This window comes from Vulpes vulpes, chromosome 1 (genome assembly GCF_048418805.1).
Source record: "Vulpes vulpes isolate BD-2025 chromosome 1, VulVul3, whole genome shotgun sequence".
NCBI lineage: Eukaryota > Metazoa > Chordata > Mammalia > Carnivora > Canidae > Vulpes > Vulpes vulpes.
Genome location: NC_132780.1, coordinates 5,041,295 through 5,063,901, shown reverse-complemented (window position 1 = coordinate 5,063,901; position 22,607 = coordinate 5,041,295). Strand labels below are relative to the sequence as shown.

General features: G+C 42.3%; 1 protein-coding gene across 3 annotated transcripts; it reads right to left on the bottom strand.

Moving 5' to 3' along the window:
• Positions 1-689: 689 nt before the first annotated feature.
• On the bottom strand, positions 690-15,909 carry ZNF599 (zinc finger protein 599). 3 transcript variants are annotated; one of them, XM_026010252.2, is made up of 5 exons: positions 15,605-15,909; positions 12,971-13,097; positions 10,927-11,022; positions 8,605-8,765; positions 690-4,775 (listed from the first exon to the last, which is right to left on the bottom strand). In XM_026010252.2, the coding sequence occupies exons 1-5, from the start codon at positions 15,614-15,616 to the stop codon at positions 3,519-3,521; spliced, it is 1,653 nt and encodes a 550-aa protein (XP_025866037.2). In that variant the 5' UTR covers positions 15,617-15,909; the 3' UTR covers positions 690-3,518. The 3 variants fall into 3 exon arrangements, with proteins under 3 accessions (XP_025866037.2, XP_025866036.1, XP_072606790.1); XM_026010251.2 differs by lacking the exon at positions 8,605-8,765 and having other exon boundaries at positions 690-5,041; XM_072750689.1 differs by lacking the exons at positions 12,971-13,097; positions 15,605-15,909 and adding an exon at positions 11,103-11,205.
• Between the last annotated feature and the right edge of the window lie 6,698 nt (positions 15,910-22,607).

The window sequence follows — 22,607 nt, the reverse complement described above, 5'->3', positions numbered from 1 at the left end:
TTAGTAAAATAGCTTATACTTTTGATACAATTTATAGGAAAACCACATGGATGTGCAATTTTCCTCATACAATGCTTTATGGTCACTTGTTATCCTGTTCTTTTTTTTATCCTGCTAATTTCTATCAAATCTGCAGTGATGATTCCTGATGATTCCCTTCATTCCTGACACTGGAAATTTTTTTTTTTTAATTTCCTGGTCAATTTTTCTAGGGGTTTCTCAATTTCATTAACCTTTTAAAAACCCATTTTTAGTGTGTTTTTATTTTCAATTTCTGCTATTAGCTTTATCATTTATTTCTAATTTGCATATACTTTCTTTTTTTGAAAAAGATTATTTGAGAGACGAGCAGAATGGGGGGAGAGGGAGAGAATCTTAAGCAGACTCTGCACTGAGTGTGGAACCCAACACAGGACTTGGGATCCCATGGCCCGGAGATCATGGACCAGAGCCAAAACCAAGTGTTGGGCACCCAATTGTGCCATGCAGGCATCCAGGGCTGTCCAGTGTTTTTAAGTGCAAAAGGCTTTCATGGACCATAAACAAAATATGTTAAGTTAGCTGGGCTACCTTCAGTCAGGAGTTGTGCTGCTGTTGGCTCAGAGTTCAGTGTGAGTGAATCAACAATACGGCACATCCAAAAGTAGGAAGAAGAAATTCACTGGTCTGTACATGAAGCCACTCCAGAAAATGTTAAAAGTAACTTTTATAATTTGTGGTTAAGCTACAAAAAAGATGGAAAAGCAGGTAAAGTTGTGGATTTGCAAAATGAAGACCAATTTAAAAAGTTTGGGAAGGCATTGTTATGAGGCAGAAAGCCAAAATTTAGTCATGTTACGGAGATAGGGAAAATGTTAAACCCGGGTCAGCTAGTGTTAGCTGGCTTGCACATTTTCAAGAGGCAATAGAATATGAACAGTGTGCAGAGAAGGCAGGTCCTGCAGATCAAGATGCTGTGGAATCTTTAAAATACCTGCTAAATGTTCATACAGTGTTATGTTGAAAGCAGATTTTGATGCCAATGAGACTGACTTGCTTTACTAGGCTCTTGGCAAATAAAATCTATATAATGCAAAAGGCCTCCAAATCCCCAGTCTTCAAATTATCCAGATACCATGCAATCTTGCTATTGTGTGTCAATACCAACAGCAACAGACTTTAAGTACAAACCCCTCGAGGTGTACAGAACTCCAAATTCACAAGAACTTAAAAGGAAACTGGTTCAGGAGTTTGACATGTAACATATGAGATGTCAGAAACATTCCAGGATTGCTTCCACAACTGCTCATCCAAGAAGTGGACTATCTCCAGGGCGAAAACCTTGCCTCCAAGTTGTATTGATTTTGAATAATGCCCCGGTCCATTGCCACGAAGAGCTTGCAAATGCCCACCCCAACCAACCTAGATGTACTTTCCATACCCCTACACAGCAAGTCTGTCATTTAACCTCTCCATCAGGATGTAATAAAGCTTTCATGGTGCACAGCATGAGGGAACTTTACAGTAAAGCACACACCTACAAGGACACCATCATGAGGACTATTGGAAGTCCATCACTACATGAACTGTCAGTGATTGTGGTGCACAGCCTGGGATCGTATCAAGCAGACTACTATCAGTAACGTCTGGGAAAATGGCCAGACGGCCTGTAAAACTTAAAATTTCAAAGGTTTTGGGCAGCCCCGGTGGCTCAGCAGTTTAGTGCCTGCCTTTGGCCCAGGGCATGGTCCTGGAGACCCGGGACCAAGTCCCACGTCGGACTCCCTGCATGGAGCCTGCTTCTCCCTCTGCCTGCGTCTCTGCTTCTTTCTCTCTCTCTGTCATGAATAAAATCTTTAAAAAAATAAAATTTCAAAGGTTTTGAAAGTATTACAAGAAATATAAAGGAGAGTGTCAAACATATAATGCATATCACGTGGCAAATAGTGGGAAAAGCTTCAGTGACACGAGGGAAGGTGTGGAAGTTTTGGCAGAAGGGGTAGTAGAGCCCACAAAGACCTACAAGAGATGGCAAAACAAGGCACCAAAGTCGGTGATGAGGATGGTGCTGAAAAACCAGTCTACCACTCCGTGAATAAGCCCTCTCACAGCAGTCGTAATATCAGAATGAAAGTCTGCCTTGGAAGAATTTTCCATGACGTGAAACAATGTGACCCTATCATTGAATGCAGCCTCATGCAATTTTTCAAGCCACTTCAGGAAAGAACACTGCCAGTGTCACCAACAAGTGGCAAGAGTCAAACTCCTGAGGTAGAACTGCTAGATGTTGGTCTTCCGGACTCATCATCTTCCTCTTCTGCATGAGTACCATCAGCTACAACATTGGTTTTCTCAGGGCAAGCCACGGTCAAGAGGTTTATCCAGAGTGCACTACCCCCGCCACCCAGCCCATAGTGCTATCAAAACTAGTTTTATTAAATGTTAATTTTTGATTAATTTTAACCTTTTTTTCCTGGACTTTCTTTGCATGACTGTACAGTATAGCATAGTGTAGGTGTTCATATTACTCTACGGTTTACTGTGTTTACTGTGGGTACTAAACTGTGGTAACTGTTTGTATGACTAAGTTAAAGTAGTAGTGTAATAACAATACACTACACAAAATGATGTAATTGAAGTGTTTTTATAATCCTGCATATAATTTATATGAAACATATATTAAATTCAGATGCCTATAAACAGAAAAAAAAATTCTATGACAGATAATGCATTAATTGGTTGATGAAAATGTGAACCTAAATTTGCATTTCCTCTAGGAGCAGTGGTTCAGTATTCATGAATTCACTGTTTGTGATGAATTTATAGAATAGGACTACAATGAGTAACAAGAATTGACTAAATATACATGTCTGTGTGTGTCTAAGTATTTCATGACTCAGGCTTTTAAACCTCTCACGAACGTTTATGCTCCTAAAACTTAAAAATGACAATGTTTTAGAATAAGGAATATTCTCAAAAATGTTGGCAGCACAGCTGCCTTCAGTGTTCCAACTCTCCTGATAATGGATATATAAAAAACACGATGCGGGTGTGGTCTTTTTATCCTCCATACGCCCAACACCCCCCACTACAGCCGTAATGACAAATTATCACAACCTTGGCAGGGAAACTGGAAAGAAGCCATATATGCTTTTCTTTTTCCTTTCTCTTCTACATCCCCTCCTCTACCACTCATTGCACTTTTAAAATACTCTTGAGATGGTTTTATAGTATAAACATAGAATTCTTGCTGACACTTTTCCCAAAGATACAACCACTGGGTCTCACTTGTGGATGATTCTCAGGGGTAGTGTAAGGGTCTAGGCTGGGTCAATTTCTAATTTGACCCTTGAGATGCCCTGCCACAAAAAGCTCTCACAGGGGTGACAATTAGGTTTCCCTTCAGTATGAATTATCAGTAACAAGCAAGATATTTCTCTGGCTGAAAGATTTTCCTGAATAGTTATATTCAAAAGAAAAGATATTTCACCAGTATGAGGTCACTAAAATTGACTGAAGTAAACAACCTGAAGAGGCCTTTAAACTCTGGTGTGAATTTTTCGATGGTGAGTGAAGGATGAACTGTGGCTAAAGGTTTTTCCACATTCACCACATTCAAAGGGTTTCTCCCCAGTGTGAGTTCTCATGTGTTGAGTTAAGGCAAAGTTGTCACAAAAAGCCTTCTTACAGTCTTTGCATTCATATGGTTTTTCTCCAGTGTGGATCCTATTATGACGAACAAAATTTGCAGGCTGGGTAAAGGCCTTTCCACATTCTCTGCATACATAGGGCTTCTCGCCAGTGTGAATCCTCATGTGTCGAGTAAAGGAAGAGCTGTAGTAGAAGGCTTTTGCACATTGTTTACACTCCAAAGGTTTTTCTCCACTGTGGGTCCTAATATGTCGGATAAAAACAGAATGGTGTGTAAAGGCTTTTCCACATTCACTGCACTTATAGGGCCTCTCACCAGTGTGAATTCTCAGGTGCTGAATTAAGGAAGAGCTGTCACAAAAGGCTTTCCCACATTCCTTGCACTCAAAGGGTTTCTCTCCAGTATGAGTCCTCTTGTGCCGGATAAAAGTGGAACGATGAGTGAAGGCCTTTCCACAGTCATTGCACTCATAGGGTTTCTCTCCAGTGTGAATCCTCATGTGCTGAGTGAAGGATGAGCTGAGGCAAAAAGCTTTTCCACATTCTTTGCACAGAAAGGGTTTCTCTCCTGTGTGGGTCATATTATGCTGGATAAAAGTGGAACGGTGAGTAAAGGCCTTCCCACATTCGCTGCACTCATAGAGTTTCTTTCCCGTGTGAATCCTCATGTGTTGAGCAAAGGAAGAGCTGTAGTAAAAAGCTTTCCCACATTCTTTGCATAAAAAAGGCTTTTCCCTAGTGTGAGTCATATTATGCTGGTTAAAAGAGGAGCGGTGGGTAAAAGTTTTACCACATTCTTTGCACTCATAGGGCTTATCTCCAGTGTGAATGCGCTGGTGCTCTGTGAGGTGAGACCTGCGTTTGAAGGCCTTCTCACACTCAATACACTTGTATGGTTTTTCCCCAGTATGCAACCTCATATGTCGAATGAAGTCTGCCATATAACGACAGGCTTTCCCACATTCACTGCATTTATAAGGCTTGACTCCAGCATGAATCTGTTGATGACGAACGAGGGCCCAATTCTTGCTAAATCTTTTCCCACATTCTCTGCATTTATACAAGTTATTCCTTGCATCTATCACAGGGTCTTTTCCTAGTCCTTGTTCATGTTCTTGTAGATCACCTTGTGCAGTGACTTGCTCCTGTAAAACCGTTAAACACAAACGATCATCTGTCTCCAAATCATCATGTTTACGGGTCAATTTCCTAGTGCATGTCTCCTTGTGGGGGTCTGTTCCTGTCCTCAAGCTCCCTTCCTGCATTTCTGATAGCTTTTCCTGATCCCTTGCTTGCCCCAACCTGGAATCCCTTGCGACTCCCTGTGTCACTTGTTCCTCAAAAGGGGCTTCCTCAGTGAAGGCCAGCTGAGAAGCAGTAAGCTCTGTGGTCTCAGGTTTTGCTTTTTCACCTGAAGGAAATCCAATACAGAAAGGTGTCTATTAGTGGTAACACAGAACAATTACTATTTGAGTGGTAGAATGAAGATGAAAATGATCCCTCTAATGCTTATGGCATTTATATACATCTTAAGCCCACATTTACAATTTCTTTCTTCACTAATCCTTGGACTCTTGACATCTTTAAAAGGTAACCCAGGAAGAAAAGCTGGGGCAGGGCACAGAGAATCTGCAATGGGGAGGAGTCCTCACTCTCCAGAATGGAGGAGGGTGGGTGGGAAGAGTAATGACTACACAGTGAGTAAAGTCTGTGCTCTAACATCTCATGGTATGACAGCACGGGGAAGGTGCACCTAACTTGGCCACATGGGAGACAGAAAGAGGTCAGTGCAGGCTACCTGGAAAAGGTGCTATGGGAGCTTCTCTCTAAAGGAGAGTAGGGATTCCCTGACAGAGGAATTAAAAGAAAGAAACTGCAGATGACAGCAAGTACATTGTGCAGTGTCTTGAGAGATGCTGGATGCCAGGCAAAGTGAAGAGGAGTGAGAAACTACTGGGTGGTACTGAGTCTAGTTCGTCTGAGTGAAGACCCCACCTAAGTAAAGACTGAGGTGAACAGACACCAAATGGGTATCATCTAGATGAAGAGAATTATAAACTTACCACATTGATGAAGATCTATATGAAAAGGAAGGTTGGTAATATACAGTTGTTCTTAAATTCATCTATGCAAATAAAATCCCAACAGAGTTTTTCAAGAATATGGACAATGTAATTGTGGAATTTATATAAAAGAACAAACAGACCAGGCTACCTTCTCAGAAGAATAAAGAAGAGAATCTTGCCTTTTGAAGAATTTGGATTATGATTATACACATCAAGGCAGTACAATGTAGAAATAGATTTGAGATAAACTATCAAACTGTCAAAGGGAAAAACAGAATTAAGAGCTCGGAAATGGGGGTGCCTGGGTTGGCTCAGTGGTTGAGTGCCCACCTTTGGCTCAGGTCGTGATCCCGGGGTCCTGGAATTGAGTCCTGCATCAGGCTCCCCACAAGGAGCCTGCTTCTCCCTCTGACTATGTCTCTGCCTCTCTCTCTCTCTGTGTCTCTCATGAATAAATAAAATCTTAAAAAAAAAAAAGCTCAGAAATGTAGGAATTTTGGAATATGACAGAAGTAGCAGAGAGGCCCAATGAGAAAAGGAGGGGCTATTCAATAAATGGATCCAGAGAAGTGATTTCCCATATGGGGGAAAATGAAATTGCATTCCTAACCTCAGCCCACACAAAAATGAACTCCAGACTAATTAAGACCTAGCTGTCAGAAGCTCAACATTAACAACATTTAGTAAATCATAAAAATGACTATCTTTTTGAAAGTGAAAGATTTCATAAACAAGATATAAAAGCATTATCTATAAAAGAAAAGACTAGTCAATTTGACTAAACTATAACTTTTAAAAAGGCAAATAAGGGTAAGTTAGTGTCAGATACTATAGACTACAGAGCAAAGTAAAGAGTGAGAAAAAGAGTGACATTACAGAATGATGAAAAGAGCAATCCACCAGGAAAACCTAACAAACCTAAATCTATATGCAACAAATATCAGAGCCAAAACTGAGTTCAAAGGAAAAACAGACAAAACCACAATTACAGTTGGGAACTTCAACGTTCCACATCCAAAATGAAAACTAAGCATATGTGTATGAGCTAACATTTCACAGAAGATATACATCAGCCAATCAACAAAGGAAGAGGTGCTCAGCTTTCTTGGGTATATGGGAAAGGCAAAAAGACCACAGTGAGATATCAAATTATATTCACCCAACTGAAAAAACTTAAGAACATGACAATATCAAGTATTGGAAAGGACACAGATCCACAGAATTGTTAGTATAATGCAGGTGAAGTATAAACAGGTAAGATACCATTTGAGAAAACAGCAGGGCAGTACCTAGTGAAGTTCTCCTTTTGCTCACTTACAATAATCAAAAAATTCTAGCTCTAGGAACCCTATTAAGAGAAATTCCTACACATTTGCATGAGGACATCTGTATATGAATTTTCACAACAGCACTCTGTGGGTATTAAAAACTGGAAACATGAAAATACATGAGCACACTGAAAATCATGAAAATGACTATAGAAGAAAAAAATGAAGTATACTACATGCAATCTTAATAATATACTGTTGAATGAAAAACACAAATAACATAAGACAATATAAACTATAATATACTTTTTGTAAAGTTCAAAAAAAAAGCATGTGTACACATGAGTACAATGAAGTAATTTTTAAAGTCCGTTTTCAGAATGTCAGTTATAATGCCATTATAAAATCACATACATAGGTTACAGGCACCACTGTGTTTATTGCAGCATTATTTACAATAACCAAGATATGCCCTTGGGCTCAGGTCATGATCCTGAGGTCCTGGGATCAAGTCCTGCATCAGGCTCCCTACAGGGAACCTGCTTCTCCCTCTGTCTATGTCTCTGCCTTTCTTTCTGTGTCTCTCATGAATAAATAAAATCTTAAAACAATACAAAAACCTCTTTCGTGGTTTCTACTGAAGTTAATCATGTACCGACACCATGATCCAGCCAGTCCACTTATTTGCATATTCCCAAGAGAAATGTGCTTACATCCAACAAAAAATATAATCAAGAATATTCAACTCTGAAAAAAAAAAAAAAAAAGAATATTCAACTCTGGAAAATGAACAAGGGGTAGTAGAAGAGGTGGGTGGGGGATTGGGGTGACTGGGTGATGGGCACCAAGGGGGGCACTTGGTGGGATGAGCACTGGGCATTATGCTATATGTTGGCAAATTGAACTCCAATAAAAAAAATATTCATAGCTGCATTCTTCACAATATTCTGAAAAATTCCCAAATACCAGGAAAATGGATACACATAATCTATTCATTCACTGAGACATTGCATGGTTAAGAAATAACTCATTTTGCAACCACACGAGGGAGCCTCAGAGCCATAATGATTATCAAAAGACAGCTATAACAGTATTATGTATCATGAGGCTCCATGTAGAAGTCTTTAAAATTAATCTATGGTGATTGAGTTGAATGCCAGCTACATTTATAAAAGGGAATATATTAACAAGGAGCAAAAGAAACCTGTGAAGTGCTGGAAGTATTTCTTGACCTGTGTGGTGGATACTTGGGTTTATTTATGTAATATTTCATAAAGATGAACCTTTAAGATTTGTATATTCACTATATTCACTATGTATAAGTTATATCTTAGTACAGCAATTAAAAGATAATAGTAAAATAGAAGGGGAAGCGCAGAAGTCCTGAAGAGCTGACTCTTCAGAGAATGAGAAAACTGCTCCCAGAAGCTTGGTTGTTCAGGTCAAATAGTCGTCAACAATTATGTGTTGGAGAGCCAAGAGTGGTTTTTTTTGTTTCATGCTTCGCCCAAGCATCACAAACTTCTATGTTTTTCTATACTGAGTAGAGAGAAAGTGAAGATACAGAAGAGGTAGGAAATAAGTGAAGACCCAAGGTCCCAGGTGCAACACAGTCATGTATAGCTTCTTGTAATTCCTACCTCATGGTGCTTACACCCTGTTATGATGCCCTCTGGCAGAATGCTGCAGGCTCTTGATATGCTTCTAAAGAATAGGATATGGCAAAGCAGTGGAATGTAACAGATGAGGTTGTATGTTGGTTGCATCCCTCTCGCTGGAGTCTCTCCCACCATCACTTGATCTGAAGAAGGAAGCGGACATGTCGCAAGGTGTCTCTGACGGTGGCTTGTAGTGGATCCCACCAAACTGAGCCTAGACCTCTGACCCACAGGTGAGAAACAGTAAATGAGTGATATTTTAAGCTACGTTTGTGGTAATATTAGATGGACAGATAATTAAGGCAGACAAAGTGTGACCTAGACTCTCCTGGTGGAATTTGCCATGAGAACCCTTCCACAGGGATGAGAAGGAAGCTACAGGATGAGTCTGTATGGGTTAAAAGGCAAGAAAGCCACGTGTGAGCCTCTTCTCAACGTGAAGTAGGTCACGGGCTGAATTATTGGTAGCTAGGTGTGGTGATATCTGGAAGAAGGGTGAGTGGATGGGGAAGAGGATGGAAGACAAAGAACGGACCAGAGACACAGACCAGATATGGGGACAGCAGTCAGAAATCTGTTAGCAACATTGCAGGCAAGAGACGAGTACAGCTTGGACTAGGGTGTAATGTGGAACTGACAGATCTGGTGAAGGTGACAGAGTCAGGACATACATCAGATAGAACACGGTAAGAGTCAGGAATGGCTGGAGAGAGGGTATGAAAAAGATGGAGGTGTTGTGGGATCGTCCTTTTGTTCCTGGCTTTCTTGACTTGCTGAATGGTAAGACTAGTAATTGAAAATGGGAAGATGGGAGGAGTGGGCCAAATCAAGTGAAGATATAGAACTGCAGAGGGGGGAGAAGGTGTGAGACAGACGTGGATGTGTAGATAAATAAATGATTGGATGAAAGTGGAAGAGGGTGGGATGCAAAGTTATAGTTAGAGATAGTAATCTGCAGAAACAGAAAGGACTGTCTTCTGAATTGGGAAAGGAAGTTTGAGATATCATGATTCATTATGACTAACAATGCATGAATATTACAAACATAACTTTTGTTATTTTGTCATTTACTCTGGGTCAGGCAGTGTGCTATAAGCAGTTTCCTGTTATCTAATTACATTCCCAAATAATCCGACAATGCAGAAACTATCATTACTTTTTCTAATGTAGGCTAGTTTAGCAGACCTAGGACTTGTTCATATCCCTGGCTCCTTCTCCTTGAGCACAAAGCTAAACCACATTTCCCAGTTTGATGTAACAAGTAGCCTAATGCCCAGGTCTTGTCAATGGGATGTGAATGGAAATGATGTATGTGTGCAAGTGGATATGATTATAGATCTTCCTCAACTCATGATGGGGTTATAGCCCAATAAACCCATCTAAATGCATTTAATACAACTAACCCACCGCACATCATAGCTTAGCTTGGACTACCTTAAATGTGTTCAGTACACTTACATTAGCCTATAGTTGGGCAAAATGATCAAATACAAAGATTATGTTATATTAAAGTGCTGAATGTCTCATGCATTTATGGACTATTGTACTGAATGTGAAAAACGGCTATAAGTGTACTGGTTGTTTACCCACACGACTGCATGGCTGACTGGGAGCTGCAACTCGCTGCTGCTGCCCAGTACCGGGAGAGAGTATCGCTAGCCTAGGAAAAGATACAAATTCAAAATTCGAAGTCCAGTTTCTACTGAATATACACAGCTTTCACACCATTGCAAACTGGAAAAATCCTAATTTGAACCACTCTAAGTTGGGGGCCATCTGTATTCCCCTTCCCTCCTATTCCTCTTAGCCAGGTGGATGATGCCAGGGCATCATACTGTCAACAGAATGCACCTGGACCCCTAGAATAACTATGTGGTATGGAGTTCCCCTGCAGATCCACATTAACCATGTTGTGAATGAAAAAAAAAAACCTCTTTATCTGTTGACCCACCCAGATTTTGGAGTTTATCTTTTACAGCAGAGAATTAACTTAGCTTGACTTGTATATCAAAGGTACAGCGAGATCATGCGACCTCCCCAGGGTCATGAAGCTGGTGAGTGGCCAAGCATTTAGAGCCTGATCTTACTCAGTATACCGAATCCTAACCCTAATAAAGGCAAGAGTTTGATGGGATAGAAAAACAGGGCAAACAAAGCTGGAGTACTACATCATGAACCAAGACCACAGGAAGGCCATAAGTGAAGTTGCCAATGGAATTTCAGACAGTGTTCCCCTGGGTAGTCTGTCAGTTGCCATGAAACCCTCTGCCGTGACACCCATCTGCCAGACTCTGAGCCACCCACCTGTATGGGTGCTTTTGGAGAGGCCTCTGTTCACTGACCACAGTTCTTGCCCATGCTCCAGTAGGTAGATCAGCTCTGGTTTGGGAACAGGATGCCCTGTGCATGGAGAAACAAATGGGGCATGGGTACACAGGTAAGGATAAAAGGTAAAGTCTCAAGTATACAGGAGTACACACCTTTCACATGCCACCATGAAGCTCCAGAAAGGAAACTTCACACCTTCCAGAAGGCTGTTCCCTAATTAAGCCAGACGGATTCAACCTCTCCGTGGATCAGGACTACCTAGAGATGTCTGGTTCTGAATACAGAACGAATTAAGTCAAACCTCTGGGCATAAGGACAAAACACAGCAAGTTTGTAAAAGCTCCCCAGGTGATTCTGGTGCCCAACGATGGCTAAACACATTGGACAAAGTTGACTGCTCGGTCGATTTACTGGTACTCAGTTGTCTGAGGTTGGCCATGACCTAAACCTGCTACCCATTCTGAAGAGAAAGCCTTTAACCCAAGTTGGGAAGACAGAGCTGAAGGTGGGGACCTGCTGCCCTACTTGCTGCTGTAGCATCCTATGGCTACTTAGAGGACAATGGCCTGATGACCTAGACCAAGGGGAGAAAGCAAACAAACACAACCAGGTTGGCATCTACCAGGCCAGGAGCCAGCATCATCTCAGGGCTTCTCATCAGGTGAAGTCATTATATTTTTCAGGTGTGAAATCAGTAGGAGGTTTTCTGCCACCTGCACCCAAAAGCATTTTGCAAAATGAAAAGGTTTGAGGACAGGAAGACTCCGAAGAGAATCCAGCGACTAAGGCACCGGGACCCACAGGAACTCCAACTGGAAAATCCTGTATTGCAGGCCAGAATGCATCCAGTTGTCATGTAGCAAATGTCCACTGATGTTTGCTAGAAACCTGGCACTGAGCTCAGTGCTGGGGCAGTGTCAAAGTCCAATCAGACCTTCCTTCATCTCTGTTATGGGACTTGGCTTCTCCTCCACCTGGAATGCTATTTCCTGTGCATCTCCTTTCAACAACCTATCACATCGGTCACAAACTAACACCACTTACTGTACTGATGACTGACCTGGGAGAGCCCTGTCATGGTAACCATTTGGATGTCTGGGAAAAGAGTGACCGTGGGCCTCCATTCAATTAATATTCAGACCGATTTCTGGGTAAACTGGCCATTTAAAATTTCAGTGGGAATATATGAATATTGAATATATGAATATATGGGATTTACTGATTTAGTACATATCATAAGCACATGTGTCACATTTGCTTATGTTCCCAGTTGTATTTTAAACACTTCACAGATATTAGGTCACTTGGGCTAGGTGGAAGGTTACTATAAAAATACAATAAAATCAAAAGAACTGTATTAGTCCCAGGAAGCTCATGCTGCCTCCTCAAGGCTGTGTTTTCTGAAGGGGAAATTAGCTAACAGACCCAACATCAAGCCCAGACTCTTGCAGCAACAATCGGAAGGCAAGAAAGGAGGGAATAAGGAAGAGCGTTCTTAGGTGCCCATCAACGCCATTTGATGATGTGTCTGTACACCCTCTAAAATTATATCCCTTAGCAGCAGAGAAGGAAAGCATAGGCCTTGGGAAATAAGGGACAATTGTGCAGGCATCAGGGGCCAAAGAAGCCATTTAGCCAAGACTGCTGCTTAGACTCCAGTAGCACTGATGTCAAATATCTGTCTGTCTGTCACCCACTTCTTGGGAGAATTCACAGGTCCTGCCAACTGGGCTATGAGGACATTTGATCCAACCAAGCTGAGCCAATCACCTTACCTATTATAGGAATCTGGAATAAGGACATCAGATTGAGGCCAGCTTTTATTAAGAATGTATTTCTTATACAACAATCCCTGTTGCAGACACAGGGATATCAATGAAAAGCTTAGTCCAGAATATGCTGAGGCTGTAGAGAGACAGGAAGGTGGGTCCCAGAGGCCTTCTCAATCGGCCATGCTTATAGAGAGAGAAGGTGGAATGAAAGCCTGTGGGTACCACTCAGGAGAGTGTGGAGTCCTTACCCAGTGAGACCAGGAGCCCACAAGTCTCCAGCATCACCTCCCGGTATAAGGTCCTCTGGGCCAGGTCCAGATGTCTCCATTCCTCCCCAGTGAAGGTCACAGCCACATCTTTAAATGATACCAATGCCTGGAACATCAAACAGAGATGATGAGTGGCTGTGCATCTATTAGATGAAATGAGGGCCTATTGCTTGGCCCCGAAGGGAAGTCCAGAAAGTCTTGAGGCCTGAACCCCTGAGTATCTCCTGAGAACCTAGCTCTGTGCTGGGCTCAGGAGGGAAGAAGATGGTGCCTCTGACAGAATAAGGATGCGGGAGAGAAATCCTCTCGTGTAGGAAGCCACTGGAGAAAGACAGGAAACCATGATAATCTTATACGGGTGGTAAGGAGCAGATAGTAAGCGCTCTGGGATGTTAGTCTTAAGAGTAGGGAAAAATAATTCAAATAATAACAGATCCAGACATTGTGACCTACATGCACTGCTTGCCTGCATCTGGGGTTTCAGATGCTGCATTAAAGTCTGTAGGTCTGGAGCTAGACTCGTGGAGTTTAAATCCAGCCTCAAGAATCACGCTCCTGAAACACATGTTAACTTCTCCGTCTCAACTTCCACATCAATAACAGTTGAACGCTTCACCAGGCTGGTGTAGGAATTACAATATTTTTTTTAAAGGATTTTATTTATGAGACATACACACACAGAGAGAGAGAGAGAGAGACAGGCAGAGGGAGAAGCAGGAGAAGCAGGCTCCATGCAGGGAGCCCGATGTGGGACTCGATCCCAGGTCTGCAGGATCACGGCCTGGGCTGAAGGCGGCGCTACACCGCTGAGCTACCCAGGCTGCCAGGGAATTAAAATATTCTTAAAGCCCCTCCACGCGCCCAGCACACTCAGTGCTCAATACATGTTCACAAATTTCCTTCATTGTTCACAGCCCAGCCCATGAGGGAAGTGCCATCACCTCTAGCTCACAAGCAGCAAACTGAGGCTCAAAACCAAGTGGGCCAGAGGTGTACATCTAATGAGAAGGGGCAAAATTTAAACCCAGGTCCCTCGGGTCCAGCCATCGTGGGCAGGCGGGTGGTGTGTGTGTCAGATTTAATCTAAGTATGACAAAGTCCCAGAGGGAAATATCTTTCATTCATCAATCACTTATTGGGCACAGGTATAGGCCCAGCACTGTTCTGGGCCTGGAGATGGAGCAGAGAACAGGAGCTCACATTCTGGGGATATGGAAAGATCTCCGACAAGAAATTAAAGAAATGAGCAAGATTAAGTCATATGGAGCGAAGGGGTCTGAAAAACAACAAAAGAGAATGAATTGACTGCAAACACGAGGGGGCTTTAGCTGGAGCAACTAGGACACTGAAATGAGGCAGGCCAGGTGAAGAAAGATTAGTAACTAAGGTAGGTCCTGAAGATGGTCAGGGCTAGGATAAGAGTAAACACGCTGTCATGCTGGAGAGTAACTTAAGGCCTATTGTGTGTTTACAACCCAAGAAACACAGCATTCCTGTACACTATCTTTTTTTTTTTTAAGATTTATTTATGTTCTCATGAGAAACGCAGAGAGGCAGAGACACAGACAGAGGGAGAAGCAGGCTCCATGCAGGGAGCCCGACGTGGGACTCGATTCCGGGTCCCCAGATCACGCCCTGGGCTGAAGGCGGCACTAAACCACTGAGCCACCTGGGCTGCCCCTCGTACACCATCATTAATGAAAATCGTAATGGGAGTCACTCTTCAAGTACACTTCTTGATAGTCTTCCACACTATCTGAAAGCACAGTGTTCCTATGAAAACTTTCCTAAGCCAAAATGGCAGTAAAGTGAAAAGTGTCGGGGCACCTGGGGGGCTCAGTCCGTTAAGCATCTGCCTTCAGCTCAGGTCATGATCCCAGGGTCCTGGGATGGAGCCCCACATACGGTTCCCTGGCCAGGGTGGGGGAGCCTGCTTCTCCCTCTTCCACTCCCCCTGCTTGTGTTCTCCCTCTCTCAAATGAATCAGTAAAATCTTTAAGAGAAAACAGTATCCCCCACTTTCTCAAAGTTCCCCTAACTTCCATTTTACTTTTAGGAAGAACTTACATCATCACCTGTTTCCACCAACCAAAAGGAATCCCAAGAGGGTTCTTGTTTTTGCCTTACTAATGTTGTCTCTCCCAGAGGCCGGTGGCAAAATCCAAACCTTTGGAAAGTGGGGGGAGCCTGAATAAGAAAATGTGTTAAACAGGAAAACGGATTCACAGCTGCAAGCTGCAAACCAGCTTCACTTGTAAAACGCAGGCGGCATCTGCAGAGTTCAACCTGGCGACTGTCCTGCCTCCCCCCGCCTGCCCAGGGACCTTCTATTCCCACCAGAGAAGCAGCAATTCAAACAAACAAACAAACAAAACAAAAAACAAAAAAATAAAAGCAAACCCCGCGGCTCCCTTCTCCGATTTTAGACCCGAGGGCACGGAGACCCAGGGCAGGGAAGGGGCCTCCCCTTGGAGCCCCGGGCCCGGACGCAGAACCCGCGCGCCCCGCCGCGTTCCTCCAGGGCCTCCAGGTCCAAGGGCACCAACGAGGGGCGGCGAAGACCGACAGGACGGCGACCCCAGCGCGCGTGGGCCCGCGCGACCCTCCACTCACCGGCGCCGCCATGAGGCCCACGGGCCGAGCGGGACTGCGGGGAGCGGCGCCCGGCCGACCCCTCCGCCCAGCCCGCAGCCGGAGCGGGGCCCTCGGTGCCCGCTGTGCGGACTCCCCCGCGAGCGCCGAGGCTCCCCGGCACAGGCGGCGTCGCGGCGCACACAGAAGCGCGGAGGCGGGGCCTGGGCTCCTCCGTGTCTGTCCTTTGCTCGGTCAGGACGACCCCTCCGGGCAGCGGCCTCGGCTCGGCGCCCCGACGCGGACCCGCGGCAACCGACCCGCGTCCAGGGGGAAGACGCCAGAGGTCCCGCCCACGGCGCGGCAGGAACGCCCCTCTCCGCTCGCTGTCATTGGCTGAGCGCCCGCCGTCGACGTCACAGGCACTGCCTTCTGGGTAATGTAGTTCCGGACCTCATCTCGGCAGCGCGCATCCCTGGAGGTGAGGTTCCAAGCCCAGATGTATGGCTTCTTCTTGTTGTTGTTGTTTTGTTGTTGTTGTTGTTGTTGTTGTTGTTGTTGTTGTTGTTGTTGTTGTTGTTGTTGTTAAAGATTTTATTTATTTATTCATGAGAGAGAGAGGGAGATTGGGAGATAGAGAGAGGCAGAGACACAGGCAGAAGAAGCAGGCTCCGTGCAGGGAGCCCAACGTGGGACTCTATCCCGGGTCTCCAGGATCAGGCCCTGGGCTGAAGGCGGCGCTAAACCGCTGAGCCACCTGGGCTGCCCTGCACATGGTACTTTATGAAAAAGATTGTTAACATTATGGAAGAGAACCACAATAGACAGAACATCAAGAAAATCTGGGGCAGCCCCCGTGGCACAGCGGTTTGGCGCTGCCTGTAGCCTGGGGTGTGATCCTGGAGACCTGGGATCGAGTCCCACATCGGGCTCCCTGCATGGAGCCTGCTTGTCCCTCTCCCTCTGCCTGTGTCTCTGCCCCTCTCTCTGAGTCTATGAATAAATAAATAAAATTTAAAAAAAATCTGGAAGGATTACACAATTGGAGATGCTATCGTTGTTACAGAAAAGGCCTTGAAAGCCATTCATCCCAAAACAATATATTCCTGCTGTGGGAGGGAGAAACTGTGTCCAGATGTGCACGGTCTTATGGGATTTATGACAGAGTCAATCAAGGAAATAATGAAAAAGATTGTAGATATGGCAAAAAAAAAAAAAAAAAGGTGTGGAGAGGTGAAGGGTTTCAAGATATGAATCTTGGAGAAATTCAAGAGCCAGAGGAATGAACAGATGACTTCATGGAGATGAGTGCTTCCAAATCAGTGCCAGAGGATGAAGAAAAAAGATGTAAAAGAAGCAGTGCCAGAAAACAAATTGACATGAGATAATTGGGCAGAAGCATTATTCAAGACTGCTTTTGACTTCCTTTATGACAAGGACTCTTCTATGATATGAGCACTGAAAATAAAGCAAATGAGAAGAAGGATTGGTAAGGTACAGAAGCATTTTTAGAGAAAGGAAAAAGCAAAAAAGACAAAAATTGTGATGTATTTCTACAAAGTTACATCAAGTGTACCTGCCTCTCCTGCCTCCCTTTCCACCTTTTCCACCTCTTCTACCTTTCCACCCCTGGAACAGCAAGACCTTCCCCTCCTTTTCCTCCTCCTCTCCTCATCCATTCAACATGAAGACAATGAGGATGAAGACCTTTATGATGATCCAATTCCACTTAGTGAAGAGTAAATAATCATCATACTTTACAGTTAATAAACTTATCTGTTGTGTATGTATGTGAAAAGCTAATAACTACAGGGCAAGAACCGTATGAGACAGTCATCATCATCATCATCATCATAATCTAAGCATTTATTCTGTGGAACTTTAGGATCACCTGAGAATTTGTGAAAAAATGCAAGTTCTCTGGCCCCAACCAAATTTAGTGAATCAGAAACCCTAGGGGTGAAGTCCAGTGATCTGGGCTTCCGCAAGCCCCCCCAGGGTATACTATACTGACTCCAGTTTGAGAAGAAAGGATACTTTAATTCAAACCCAGTGAATAAAACTGGAGAAATAGCAATATACGTCTCACTGGAAGTAATATAAAAAGTGCTTTACACAGGGTTTAGCACAGTTACTGCTCCTGACATACATAATGGCTGTTATTATCATTATCATCATCATCACAAAACTCTTATAAACATTTTGTGGAAAGGCAAGTCAGGGGTGGCCCTTTATAGCATCATTTGGATATTTGTAAAAGTGTACAATACAACCATTCTCTAGTCCAGCAAGTAGTTTCAGAGGTAATCATTAATATAGTCACGTGAAAGCACACCTTCATACTACTTGTCTCCTTTAAAAATTTTTATTCTTAAAAATAGATCTTGCAGAGGGGTTTCAGAAATTATAGGTAGGTGTACTGATTTCTTTTTTTTTTTTTTTTTTGGTGTACTGATTTCATAACTAAACATCCAAAAAACAAAAAAACCACTCAAGAAATAGGAAGAAGGCACGAACAGACATTTCTTCAACATACAAATGGCCAACAGACACATGAAAAAATGCTCAACATCACTTGGCATCAGGGAAATACAAATCAAAACCACAATGAGATACCACCTCACACCAGTCAGAATGGGTAAAAAAACAACACAGGAAACAACTTATGTTGGTGAGGATGTGGAGAAAGCGGGACTCTCTTACACTGTTGGTGGGAATGCAAATTGGTGCAACTACTCTAGAAAACAGGATGGAGTTTCCTCAAAAAGTCAAAAATAGAGCTACCCCAGCAATTGCACTACTAGGTATTTATCCAAAGGATACAAACATACCGATTCAAAGGGGCACATGCACCCCAATGTTTATAGCAGCAATGTCCACAATAGCCAAAATATGGAAAGGGCCCAGATGTCCACTGACAGATGAATGGATAAAGAAGATGAAAGTAGGGGATCCCTGGGTGGCTCAGTGGTTTAGCGCCTTCCTTTGGCCCAGGGTGTGATCCTAGAGTCCTGGGATCGAGTCCCACATCAGGCTCCCAGCATGGAGCCTGCTTCTCCCTCTGCCTGTGTCTCTGCCTCTCTCTCTGTGTCTCCCAGGAATAAATAAATAAAATCTTCAAAAAAAGATGAAAGTTATTATATATATATATACATATATGATATATATTACTCATCCATCAAAAAGAATGAAATCTTGCCATTTGCAATGATGTGGATGGAACCAGACAATATTACGCTAAGCAAAATAAGTCAGAGAAAGACAAATACTATTACGATTTCACACATATGTGGAATTTAAGAAACAAATCAGACAGACATATAGGAAGGAGAGGAAAGATAACATAGGATGAAAATTGAGAGGGAGGTAAACCATAAAAGATGCTGAACTCTAGGAAACAAACTGAGGGTTGCTAGAGGGAGTTGGGCAAAAGGATAATTGGGTGATGGGCATTAAGGAGGGTATGTGATGTAATGAGCACTGGGTGTTATATACAACTGATGAATCACTAAATTCTACCTCTGAAACTAATAAAAAAAAAAAGTCAATAAATTAGGGATGCCTGGGTGGCTCAGCAGTTTAGAGCCTGCTTTCGGCCCAGGGCGTGATCCCGTGGTCCCAGGATTGAGTCCTGCTTTGGGCTCCCTATATGGAGCCTGCTTCTCCCTCTGCCTGTGGCTCTGCCTCTCTCTGTGTCCCTCATGAATAAATAAAATCTTTAAAAATAATAATAATAAATAAATTTTAAAAAGAATCCTCCATGTCTTTTGTGCCTTGATACCTTATTTCTTTCATCACATTATCAATGAATTCCATTGTGTGTGTGTGTGTGTGTACATATATATATATACACGCACACAGTTTTGTTTTGCTTTTTTGTCCATTCATATGTAGAATGACATCTGGGTTGCTTTCAGTTTAGGGCAATTATGCAATAAACATTTATGTGCAAGTTTCTGTGTAAGCTATAGGTTTTCAACTCAATAAACACATAGGCTTTCAGGATCATATGGTAAAACTATGTTTAACTTTTCAGAAATTGCCAAGCTATTTTTGCAAAGTGACTGCATTCGTCAGATCGGGCTGCCATGACAAAATACCACAGACTGAGTCCTTAAACAACCAAATTTATTTTCTCACAGTTCTGGAGGCTGTAAGTCTAAAATCAAGACGCTGACAAATTTGATTTCTGGTAGAGCTTTCCTCCTGGCTTGCAGACAGCTGCCCTCTTGCTGTGTTATCCCTTGGCCCTTCCTCTTTGCTCACATAGAGAAGGAGAAAGAGCTCTCGGGTGTCTCCTCCTCTTCTTATATGGACACCAGCCCTATCAGTTTAGGGCCCCACTCTTCCGACTCCATTTAACCTTAATTAGTTCCTTAAAGACCCTACTCCCAAATAGAGTCATATTAGGGCTTCAATGTATGAAATTTGGCAAGGGGGTGGGGGTTCCTCCATAACTGATCATACATTTTGCATTCCTAGCAGCAACAAATGAGACTTCTTATTGCTCCACAGACTGACCAGAATTTTGTATTGTCAGGTTTGTTTGTTTTTTTAATTGCAGCCATTCTAATAGGGCTATGGGGATAACTCATTAATGTCCTAATTTGCAATTCCCTAATGAGATACGATGTGTATCTTTTCCTGTGCTACTTGCCCTATGTGTATCTTCTTTGGCAAGGCATTTGTTCAGATATTTTGCCAATTTTTTAAACTGGGTTGTTTGTTTTCTTACCATTAAATATCCTTTACCTCACATATTTTGATGCCCAATTGTTAAGAACAACCCACATTAAAGATTATTGTATTTGCTTGGAGAATTGTCTCTTTTATCATTATGTAATGCCCCCTCTTTATCTCTAAAAAATTTCTTACTCTGAAGTCTGATATTAATATTGCTATTCTTTTTTTTCTTTTAATTAGTGCTAGCATAGCATATCTTTCCTTATCCTTAACTGTGGACCTCTCAATGTCTTTATATTTAAAGTGCATTTTTTTAAGTTTTTTAAAGATTTTATTTATTCATGATAGACACAGAGAGAGAGAGAGAGAGAGAGAGAGAGAGGCAGAGCCACAGGCAGAGGGAGAAGCAGGCTCCATGCAAGGTGCCCCCATGTGGGACTCGACCCTGGGACTCCAGGATCACACCTGGGCCGAAGGCAGGCGCTAAACCACTGAGGCACCCAGGGATCCCCCTAAAGTGCATTTCTTGTAGATAATATAGAGTTGAGTCTTGTTCTTTTTAACCCACTCTAAGAGTTTGTCTCTAATTGGTATATTTTGGTATTTCACATTTATTTTTTTTAAGATTTTATTTATTTATTTGACAGAGAAAAAGAGAGAGCACAAGTAGGGGGTGCAGCAGGAGAGGGAGAAGCAGGCTCCGTGCTGAGCAGAGAGTCTGATGTGGGGCTCAATTCCAGGACTCTGGGATCATGACCTGAGCCAAAGGCAGACACTTAACCGACTGAGCCACCCAGGCACCACTCCCCTCTCTCCTCCCATAATTCACATTTAAAGTACTTATTGGGGGCACCTGGCTCAGGTCATGGTCCTGAGGTCCTGGGATCGAATCCCACATCAGGTTCACAACCGGGAGCCTTCTTCTTCCTCTATGTGTCTACCTCTCTGTATCTCTCATGAATAAATAAAAAAAATATTTTTTTTTAAAAAATAAAGTGCTTATTGATAGTTGAATTAATATCTACCATGTTTATAACTGTTTCCCCATTGTCATACTTACTCTTTGTTTCTTTTTTTATATTCCCCCTTATTCTGTCTTCTCTGGTTTTCATTGAGCATTTTGTGTGATTCCATTTTTTTTCTCCTCTCTTTGCATGTCTGTTATAGCTCTTTTAAAATTATTTTTTTTTTGTGGCTGCTCCAGAGTTCACTATTTATATTTACTATCAATCTAAGCCTACTTTCAAATGACACTGTACTGCTTCGTGGGTAGTGCGGTGACCCATTAACAGAGTATTTTCCTTCCTCCTTCCCAGCCCGTAAGACGCTGCTAATGTTTATTCCATTCTGTCCCTGTGCTGTAACACCCAAGACATTGTTATTATTACTTTGAACAAATTTATTAGAACACCTCAAAATAAGAAAAATAAAAGATTTTTATATTGCTTTCATTTATTCTTTCTCTGACACTTTCTTTCTTTATGGAGATAGGAGTTTCTGACCCTTATGTACCATTTTCCTTTTTTCTTGGGAGAATGTTTTTTAACGTTTCTTGCAAACCAGGTTCCCCCCAATTTTGTTTATCTGAGAAAGTCGTTACTTTCCTTTTACTTTTGAAGAATAATTTTACCAGATACAAAACTCTAAGTTGGTGGGATGTTTTTCTTTTAACATTAAATATTTCACTTCACTCTCTTTTCATTTGAATGGTTTCTGAAATGAAGTCTGATGTGGTTCTTATTCTTGTTTCTCTACAGATAAGTTGTTTTTCTTACCTATTCCCTGGCTTCTTTCAAGATTTTCTTTCTTTCTTGGATTTCTGAAGTTTGAATATGATATACCTAGGTGTAGTTTTTTGGTATTTATTCTGCTTTTGGTATTTATTCTATTTTTTTCTCAGCTTCCTGGATATGGGGTTTGATGTAAGTGGTTAATTTTGGAAAATTCTCAGCCATTTCTATTTTAAATATTTCTTCTCCTCTTCCCTCTTTCTTCTCCTTCTGGTATTTCCATTATGCATCTATTCCATCTTTGGTAATTGTCCACAGTTCTTGGATATTCTGTACCATGTTTTTCATTCTTTATTTTCTTTGCACTTCCATTTGGGAAGTTTCTATTGACTTATCTCCAAGCTCATTGATTCTTTCTTCAGCCATGTCTGGTCTACTGATGAACCTATCAAATGCATTCTTCATGTTTTTTCATTTTTAGCACTTCATTTTGATTCTTAGCATTTCCATCTCTTTGCTTATATTACTCATTTGTTTTTATAGATTGTCAACATTTTCCAATACAGCCTATAACATATTAGTTAATTCAATTCATTGTGTTTTATTACTTTTATCCATTCTTCACAGCTGTC

What these genes read in the sequence shown, in the direction of transcription:
- ZNF599 (XM_026010251.2), bottom strand. An exon ending in TGGGCTCCTGGTCTCACTGG is followed by an intron (nt 11,023 to 12,970) that starts GTAAGGACTCCA and finishes CTCCATGCACAG; the next exon opens with GGCATCCTGTTCCCAAACCA. An exon ending in CTCCAAAAGCACCCATACAG is followed by an intron (nt 5,042 to 10,926) that starts GTGGGTGGCTCA and finishes GATTTCCTTCAG; the next exon opens with GTGAAAAAGCAAAACCTGAG.